General features: G+C 54.8%; 1 protein-coding gene and 2 non-coding genes across 4 annotated transcripts; all 3 read left to right on the top strand.

Annotated features, from left to right (window-relative positions):
* Positions 1 to 762: 762 nt before the first annotated feature.
* ARL5C (ARF like GTPase 5C) lies at positions 763 to 6,378 on the top strand. Of its 2 annotated transcripts, XM_077779235.1 has the most exons (7): positions 763 to 847; positions 1,452 to 1,512; positions 1,637 to 1,732; positions 2,610 to 2,757; positions 3,472 to 3,555; positions 4,025 to 4,176; positions 5,610 to 6,378. In XM_077779235.1, the coding sequence occupies exons 1-7, from the start codon at positions 802 to 804 to the stop codon at positions 5,656 to 5,658; spliced, it is 636 nt and encodes a 211-aa protein (XP_077635361.1). In that variant the 5' UTR covers positions 763 to 801; the 3' UTR covers positions 5,659 to 6,378. The 2 variants fall into 2 exon arrangements, with proteins under 2 accessions (XP_077635361.1, XP_077635362.1); XM_077779236.1 differs by lacking the exon at positions 1,637 to 1,732.
* A 714-nt stretch (positions 6,379 to 7,092) lies between these two features.
* Positions 7,093 to 7,164, top strand: TRNAC-GCA (transfer RNA cysteine (anticodon GCA)). The gene has a single exon. It is a non-coding gene; the product is annotated as a tRNA-Cys (tRNA).
* A 706-nt stretch (positions 7,165 to 7,870) lies between these two features.
* TRNAC-GCA (transfer RNA cysteine (anticodon GCA)) lies at positions 7,871 to 7,942 on the top strand. The gene has a single exon. It is a non-coding gene; the product is annotated as a tRNA-Cys (tRNA).
* Positions 7,943 to 9,277: the final 1,335 nt, after the last annotated feature.

A 9,277-nucleotide genomic window follows, 5' to 3' on the forward strand; every position in this document is an offset into this window, starting at 1 on the left:
TCTTCCTTCTCTAGCCTGGCTCCCTCTTGGCCCAGGGTCTCTCTGCTAGCTCTCAGTATCTGGTGCCCCTTTATACGGTCTCTGGCTGTGAGCTCTCTCTCTATGCTCCATCCCTATCTTCAGATGTCCACCCCCCCCTCCATCCCTCCGGACCTGGGAGCTGTGCCTGAGCAGTCAGTTTGCCAATGAATCATAGAAGCGGTACTGATTTATTTCTAGAAGTTGCCTATCACCAAGGGACTCTGGAGACCCTGCCCTTCCCTGAGGGAATCACAAGACAGACCCACACTAGTGAAACCACTAGAGAGAGATGTGTTGAGAGTTGGAATATTCTCCCATCTCAGAGAGGATCAGTGAGCCCTCTGATCCTCATAGCTGGCAGGTGCAGCAAGTAGGGTTTTGCCTCAGTCTAGTGCCCCAGACATGGCACTTGGAGGAGGGAGAGTTGGGGCCTGGTAGTGGGTCGCTGTGGTAAGCATCCTTGAGATGCAGTGGGGGAGCAGTTCACCCAGAGAACCTCTGGAGTCTTCTCAGGACAAAGGGGAGGATGTGGAGTCTGGACCCTGTTTTCCTTGACCTCTAGGGCTCTAGACAAGTAGCTTGTTCCTCACCATCATGATATACATAGCCCGGGGCTGGCGTCCCAGGGGATTCCCTGGCCCCTCAGGTGACTCGTGGGACTTCCTGAACTCATAGGCAAAACTTGCCCCCCCCCCGGGGGGGCGGGGCTGCAAGCACCCTGGCTCGACCCAGGTCCCCAAAGGTCGCTGAGTCTTGGCCCCTCTCCGGCCTGGAACCGCCATGGGACTACTGATCGCCAAACTGATGAGCACCTTCGGGAACCAGGGTAAAGGGCGCACAGTGCATTCAAGCGACCGCTTTGATCCGGCTCCCAACTGGGGCTCCCCCAGTCTGGGGTCGGGGCGGATGCGCTGGGGGACCTTGGGTCCGAGGTCTTGCGTGGGCACTTCTTGCAGATTCCGCGATCTCGCCTGCCCCCTCCCCCACCCCGCTCTTCGAGGGTCGTGCGCTAAGGTGCACCCCAGGTCGCAGGGCTGGGCAAGCCTCCTTCATCCTGGCTAAAAGCCGCCGCCGGTTTCCTGCGATGGTGACTTCGCGCTCGGCTCTTTCCCCAGACCCTTTCTCTTGGCAAGCCCAGGGCGCCCCTGACCTTTCGGACGACCATATCTCTGGAAATACGGAGCGAGGGAGGTGGCGCTCAGCTCTCCTCTCCACTGTCTGGGAGTGGCGCGGGTGTCCGGGACTGGGTGGGAAGCAAACCTGTCCGGTTGGTTTTGTGGGGGGGAGGGGAGCAGAAGTGGTACCGTGGCCAGAGGTCTCCCCGCCCGCTGGAAACACTCGTCTCCGTCTGGGGAAGCCCGGTGGGGAACACAGTCCCTTGGTTATTGGAGTCTGGCCCTGACCTTGTCCTTCCCCCTGGATGACTCCAGAGCACAAGGTTATCATCGTGGGACTGGACAATGCGGGAAAGACCACCATTCTCTACCAGCTGTAAGTGACCCTCTGATGGAAAAAGGTGGGGAGGGGTTGGATCTTTCCACTAGACTGACAGACATTTGGACCAATCAGCAATCACCAAGGAGCCCTTCCCTGGGTTCCCGGTTCTTTCCTGTAGCGAGGAAGAGTGGGGAGAGCGGACGCTGGTGGAACCTTCCTGGTACAGTGACCCTTCAGATCTGTGGCCCCTCGCCTGGGATTCCAATCCTGCCCGGTATGGGCAACCCGGTGCTCCCCGCCATACACCCCTCTGAACCTACCAGACCGGGTTGCAGCCGTGAAACTGTCAGAGGCGGACTTCTCTTCCCGCCTCCCTGCGCTTCGCTCCCCCTAGCGGCCGGTCCCTCCTTTCTAACTCGGGCACAACACCTTTGCCTCCCAACTTTGTCCCCTTCTTCACACCCAAAGGGGAGGGCCGGCTTGGAGTCTGGCTGAGCTCCGTGGCTCCCGATCCAGCCGAGGCGGACACGAGTGCTGAGTAATTATCCATCGGAGCTTTTCCCAATATGCACTCTCCGGAGGGCATCTCTCCCCTTTGGAGACTCCGGAGTATTTACTTAGAAAGATTTTCTCCTGAAAAAGTAGTGTGTGTAAATGATCATTTTAAACCAGAAGAAAAGAGAAAATCAAACAGTACACGCGCATACGGAGAAAAGTAAGCTTTTCACTTCCTATATAAAACCGTGTTTTCTATGTTAAAGCACCTCTCTGATGGCCTTCACTTTATCTGTCTCCTTTTCCCAATCCCTTGCTACTCAAAGAGTGGTCCACAGACCAGCAGACCAACTGGGAGCTTGTTAGAAATGCAAAACACTGGGCCCCTGCCTAGACTCATCGGATCAGAATCTGCATTTTCACGAGATTCCCAGGCGATTCAACCGCATATTAAAGTTTGGGGACGCTGCTCTAATTAGATTCCCATCTCTCGGGTCTGCGCCAGGGGCAAGACTTGGTCTGCTCCTGCCTGCACTCCCCTGTGCCCAGAGGCTTGGTCAACCCGGGCTGAGCTGTTCTGAGCTTGATTCAGCCAGACTTGGGAGCAGAGGGAACAGAATGGGCCGAGCCCTTGATGTCCTCTCCTCCCTCCCCAGCCTGATGAACGAGGTGGTCCACACATCTCCCACCATCGGTAGCAATGTGGAGGAGATTGTTCTGCGAAAGACACACTTCCTCATGTGGGACATAGGGGGACAGGAGGCGCTGCGCTCTACCTGGAACACGTACTACTCCAACACTGAGGTGAGGAGAGTGTTGGGGCTGGAAGGGGCCGTCGAGGTGGCTGTGTGATGTGCGCCAGTCACTTAGCCTCTCTGAGCCTTGCTTCCCCCACTCTGTGAGGTGGAGACTGTAATAATGACTTCCCCCAATTGTGAAATTTAAATAATAACTAACAAATACTTAATGCGGCACAGTGTTCCGTTAACATTTTTGAATACTTCTTGGCAGCTCTGTCTGCTTGCTGGCAGCTTTCTGCATGAGGCGCTGCATGGGGTGGGCCCCTGGTCTCCAGCGGCCTTACTTTCTTCCTCTGGCAGCAGTAGAATTCGGTGGTTTCCTTCCTGGAGGGGGCCAGGCAGAGACAGACTGTGGCCTCCAGCACTGCCGCTCACCAGCTGTATGTCGTAGAGCAAGAGCGGCCAAGCAGCCGAATGCATCTCCTTATTTATAAATGGGGATCATCATGTTTCCAGTTGCACGGGGGACCCTCCTGGCGTCGTGAATGTGCAGGGCTTGGCACCGCCCCTGGCATACGGAGGTCGTGCCGTGTCCCCCCACTGCCTGGATGGAAAAGGGAGTTAAAATGGAACCAGGGCAGGGAGAGCTTGAGACCAGACCAATTCTCTGTGGGGCTTACATCAGGGTGGTGCAGAGGCCAGTCTGGGAGCGCAGGGGGCAGGAGACCTGTTCATGAGAGGGAAAGCCCGCCACTCACCGTTCCCCTCCTCCGGCCAGTTCATCATCCTTGTGATTGACAGCACGGACCGGGATAGGCTGCTGACCACTCGGGAGGAGCTATACAGAATGCTGGCCCATGAGGTAAGGCCCCTGAGGTTGGGAGAGAGCCCAGTGTACTAGCTGTGTGACTTCAGCCTACTCACTTAGCCTCTCTGAGCTTCATTCCTGATCCCCCAGTCTCTGAGAGCCTCTACCCCAGCAGCCTGAAGAGCACTAATGCCCTCAGCACGACTGGGTCACAGAAGCCAGAGTTGCTCGTTGAGGTCCTGACCTCACTTCTCTTTCATTGTGGCACATCCCCCCACCCCCCCTCCCAACAGGTCACTTCACCTTTCTTATCCTCAGTTTTCCCAAGTATGAAATGGGGAGGATCACCAAATTATTGCCTCATGGGACTGCAGGGATCCTCTGAGGTGCTTGGGAGGCATTCCAGACGCTGTCGGTGTCAATGGATGTGGCTGCTTCCATTTGATGTGGCTGCCCTATCCGTGTCCCACCTGGGCATTGCGTCTCCCACAGGCTGACTGGCGCCCGGCTCCTCTGTCCACAGGCTCTGCGAGATGCTTCCGTTCTCATCTTTGCCAACAAGCAGGATATGAAGGACTCCATGACCACCGTGGAGATCTCTCAATTCCTCACTCTCAGTGCCATCAAAGACCACCCGTGGCACATACAAGGCTGCTGTGCCCTCACTGGGGAAGGGTTAGTGGCCGCCCCCACCTGTACTTCCAGGGTCCGGCTCAACCAACAGACAGCTGACCATCAGAACCTTCTCTTGTTTCTCTCCTGTCAGGGTCTGGCTCACGCTTGGCTCCTGGGCCAAGTCAGTCGAGCACCCACCCACAGTTGAGAGGCAGTGGGTGAGCAGTGAGCAGGGCAGAGCGCCTCTTTTCAGGCTGATTCTGAAAGAGAGACGACACTCCGCCCGAGCACAGACATCTTAGGTACAGAGAGGTGCTTTGAATAAAGTGAAATTGGATTAACAGCGATAGATGGGGCCGGGTTGGGTCTGATTGAGCTCTGGTGGTCAGGGACACCCTCGATTAGGACATGACCTTTGGGCTGCGACAGCCAAAGCCGTGGGAAGACCTGGGGGGAAGCCTTCCAGGCAGAAGTTGCTGAGTCTTTCTGACCTTGAGTTTTCTTATCTGTAAAGAGGAGGGTGATTATACCTACTCCCTCTGTGAGTTCCCGGCGAGAGTGAGTGGCATCAACATTCAACATTTATCGAGCTCTGGGTTTGTGCCAGGCACTTTTCTAGGCATCAGAGAAACAGCAGCAAACAAACCACAAAAGCCCCCGCCCTTGTGGGAGGGGGCAGACAATACATAATAAAAATAAGAAAAATATATAGTGAGATAGAAAGTGTTAAGTGCTGGGAAAAGATCAGGTAGGCAAAGGAGATTGAAAGTATGTGGGCAAATGTTGCATTTTAGATAAGGTGCCAAGGAAGGGCCACTGAGAAAGTAGCTGCTGAGTAAATCATGAAGGATGTGAAGGAGCTAGGTCACAGTCAGGCTTGGAAAATTCTCTTTTCTCTCTCAAGTGGGATCACAGCAGGCTGGGGACCCAGGTACCTGGAGACTTGAGGCAGGTCGCCCAAGGAACCACACATTTCTTTTTTTTCCTTTTTAAATTTTTGTAATGTTTTATTTTTGAGAGAGAGAGAGAGAGAGAGAGAGCGAGTGAGCAGGGGAGTGTCAGAGAGAGACACAGAATCCAAGGACAGTCTCCAGGCTCTGAGCTAGCAGTCGGCACAGAGCCTGACGTGGGGCTCGAATCCACTAACAGCGAGATGATGACCTGAGCCAGAGTCGGACACTTAACTGACTGAGCTACCCAGGCACCCCATGAAGCCACACATTTCTGATAGTGTCCTGGCCACCCTCCTCCCCCAACTCACAACCATCTCCTCTGCGACACTGTAGACTCCAGAGGGCACGTCTGGTTTCTTCACCAGTAACCCCAACCCCTAGCATGGCACCTGAGGTACTCAGTCCATTTATACTTGTTGACTGAGAGATTGGATGGGACATTGGTTGTCCCCTCAATCAGCTCTGGTAGGGGCGGGGGGCTCAGAGCCCGTCATCCTCGCAGGATATGCTGATCGTTGCCCTGTTCCACCCTCCTTGCAGGCTGCCCGAGGGGCTCCAGTGGATGAAGTCCCAAACCACTGCCAACTGATGTCCCAGTCTGCGGCCATTTGCTTGGACTATGTGGGTAGAAAACCCAAGTGACTATTACTTTTCTACGATTCTCTGATGGGAGCTGGGTCAGCTTTGGACAGTGAAGTGAGATTGTCACAGTCCCCTCAACCGTGTGAGCTAGCCGAAACGCCCTGAATTGCTGCAGACAGGACAGCAGAAAAGCTGCCCTTCACTCCATGGAAGTAGGTGTCCTTGGACTCACCAGGCAAGCTGTTGGACATGTTGAGGGACTAGAATGTGGAGCCCAGTCCCCTCCGCCTGCAACCTCTTTGAAAAAAGAAATGGGGGCCGAAGTAAGAGACCCCTGGAATTGCTCTTTATTTCTTAGAACCCCGCCCCCGCCCCTGGCTCCTATCCCAGCTCTCCCTCAGCCACCTTTGAGCAAAGGAGATTCCAGAGAGGTGAAGGGGCAGGCTCTGGGGAAGGACACCAAAGCCAAACACTGGTGGGAAGGGAGAGGGAGGAGGGCGGGACACCCCAGACAGGGGTAGTCCCTTGCATGGCGGGGAGTTCCACTCCTCCCAGGCCTCTCTGTTTCCTCTGAGACGCTGGCTCTGACCACAGCTTTTGAGCGTTCAGCCATCTCATCGTACGCCCTTCATTCCCAGCCCTTCCAATGTGAATCCCACTCCTCCCAAATTTCCCCGATTCCTACAGGGTGCTCATCTTGACCATCTTTTGTAATGATTTTTTCCCACATGGCTTTAGAATTTTCATAAAAGTGTAATAAATGCCAGTGAAAACTGCCCACCTCTTATTTCTGCTAGCTCCTTCCACCTGTGCTTCAAACTGGCTTTTGGTTTTTGTACAGGGCTATCAGGTAGGGGGAAATCTTCCTTGGAAATGGAGGGATGGTGCCTTAAGGTCCATCTGTCCAGAGGACTGGCTGGCTCTTTGGTCGTGGGCTCTACCACCCTCTGCCAGGTAACTGACACGTGGCTTGCCAGGACTGGGAGCTTTCGGCTGTACCTGGGTCTAGGGGGTGAGGGTGACTTGATGCTGACTCATGAGGGAGGGGAGCAGTGGCCCTCAGGGATTAGAAAAGCCCAGGAGTCCTATCTAGGTAGAGCTGGAGACAGGATGGAAACCCAGGCTGTCAATCTGTGTACAAGGAGCAGTGCTCTTGCCCCACAAAGTCTGGGATGCTCCTGGAGTCCGTGTGCCTCTTTCCTTCCCAAGTCAAGCAGTGGACATCTTGGGGCAGTCTGGACAGCTATAGACAGCCCAGGATTCCTTAACCCTGTGGTTTTCCTGAGGTGTGATTATGAAGGAAGAACTCAGCAATCCTAGCCATCCCCATTCAGATTCTCTGTTCTTTCCATTAGATCGTTTTGGCAGAGCACTCAGAAGCGTAATTTAATACTTCCTTATACTACAGAAATTTATTCTAACAAGAGCGTAGTGGCGTGTTGGGGGTATAGCTCAGTGGTAGAGCATTTGACTGCAGATCAAGAGGTCCCCGGTTCAAATCCGGGTGCCCCCTCTCCATACCTGGCTTTTCGTGTTTTCTTTGTTCTGCAGTCCACCTCTCAAAGTGCCCGAGCGAGGGAGAAGGGACGCAACGCGGGGCCCTACTACCTCCTTTTGCAGGCAGGCGACGAGGCAGTCCCGGCCCCGCGGATTCACGCACTCAGCTCGCGTGTGCCGACTAGCGGGATGCAGTGCGAGGGCAAGGAGCTCTAGCTTAACCCTAGGTGGACGGTACCGACGGCCCCCTCGGTAGTGCTAGGGCTGAGACGGGCGTACCCGCAGGTCCGCCTGGCCAGTGACCCGACGGCTCTTCCCGGGGAGGGAGGCCGAGTATCTAAGGGCCAGGCTTGGGCTGGGCAAGGAAGGCCCAGAGAAGCGCGCCTGAGCGGGCGGGACGGAAAGAGGGGCTCCAAGAAGCAGTAAAGGAGCTGTACGGGGCAGGAAACGGGGAACCCCGCGCAAGAGAATGTCCCCGAATCGAGGGCTCTCGAACGATCTCGAGGGATTTCCCCTCCCACATTCCCAAACTGCATTTTTCTTACACTGTCAGTAGAAATCCTTAGCTCAGAGTTTCGGGAAGCAAGTTTTGCGTCCAGGAGAGTAGTCTTTTGAGATCGACATCCTGCACAACTTTTCGGATCCCACTTCTTTTCGCAAACTCATCAAAGCGCCTGCGCAGCAGTAGCACTAAGAGACTACCGCGCCAAGACGCCAGCAGAGGGGGTATAGCTCAGTGGTAGAGCATTTGACTGCAGATCAAGAGGTCCCCGGTTCAAATCCGGGTGCCCCCTTGGCGTCTGTTTTCATGCACCACAGGGGTCTTGTGAGCCTCTCCGATTTTATTTAAATCCTTACCCTTCCCCCCTTCCACAATTTTATGTTGACATTTCCTTTGCCATCCTTCTTCTGGGAAGACGACAATCGGTGCAAGAAAGACGAGAGAGCGCAAAAAGCGGGAATTCTCAAGCTATGGTTCTTAAAATGTGGTCCCCGGACCAGCACCACCACCTGGGAGGGTGCTGGAAACGCAGATTTTCGATTTCTTCCGAGAACTATTGAATTAGAAACTTGGGGGTGGCTTCCAGAAATTTGTATTTTAATAAGCCCTCCAGGTGATTCTGATGTACACTCAAGATCCTGAGGCTTACATTAAAAAAATTCCCGTCGCTCGCTTCTAATTTTTTCCAAGCTGCTGTTTTCAGCCTGAGCCCTTAAAAAAAACCTTGAAGACAGACCGCGGCTCGCCGCGTGGCCACAAGAGGGCAGCAAGAAGCCGCAGCTGGAGGCGGAGGCCTATTCCCATTTGAGAGGAGGCAAAATTGGGATTTGAATTAGACAACGAGAAGAACTTATAGACAGGTCTTACCTTTTCCCATTGTAAGGGGTTAAAGAATTCAGGGCTGGAGGAGGTTGCTTCTGGGACCCTGAATCCAGAGGAAGGAGGAACTGGGATTCCGAGAGATTAGGGGGCCTTTCGTTCTCGTTTCCTTCTCAGGTCCCTTCTCTGGCCTCAGTGTCAGGGAACCCCCCACTTCCAGCCCACGCTGTTCCTTCTCCTGTCCCCAGGCGTATCCCTCTTCTGGGGAATTCCCCCAAGGGCACTCAGCGTCCATACCCTACCGGTCGGCCAGTGTCCAGTCCCTAGGCCACGGCAGAAACCAGAAGCCCCTTACCCCTCACTCGCCCACCCCCCAGTGCTCCAGCTCCTTGGCATCGCACAAAGTAGGTCAGGGGAGGGATGAGACACCTCCGTGTCCTGACCTGATTCCCCGCTATTAAATCTCCTAAATTGCAGGTATTTTTATTCTGTCCTGGAAGAAAAAAAACGGTGATCTGTCCCCAGAGTCTGTCATAAGTCTGGCAGGTGGGATGAGACGTCTTCTTGCTATGGGGCTGGCTTTGAAGATTGATTGGGACCCTGAGCAGGCCTGGGGCCCCAGAGAGAAGGGTGGCTACCTCCTGTGGGGGGTGAGGGGGGGTGCAGGCTCTTTTAAAGTAGGGGTGAACCAGGCGCTTCCACCCGCCACCCCCCTCCCCGTCTGCTGGGCTGGTGGGCAAGACGGTGCTGGAAATGGGGAGTGAAGGGGGAGGGGGAGCCATGGGGGTGGGAGTGGGTGAAATTCGGG

Source organism: Crocuta crocuta, unplaced genomic scaffold (genome assembly GCF_008692635.1).
Source record: "Crocuta crocuta isolate KB4526 unplaced genomic scaffold, BGI_CrCroc_1.0 scaffold68, whole genome shotgun sequence".
Lineage (NCBI taxonomy): Eukaryota > Metazoa > Chordata > Mammalia > Carnivora > Hyaenidae > Crocuta > Crocuta crocuta.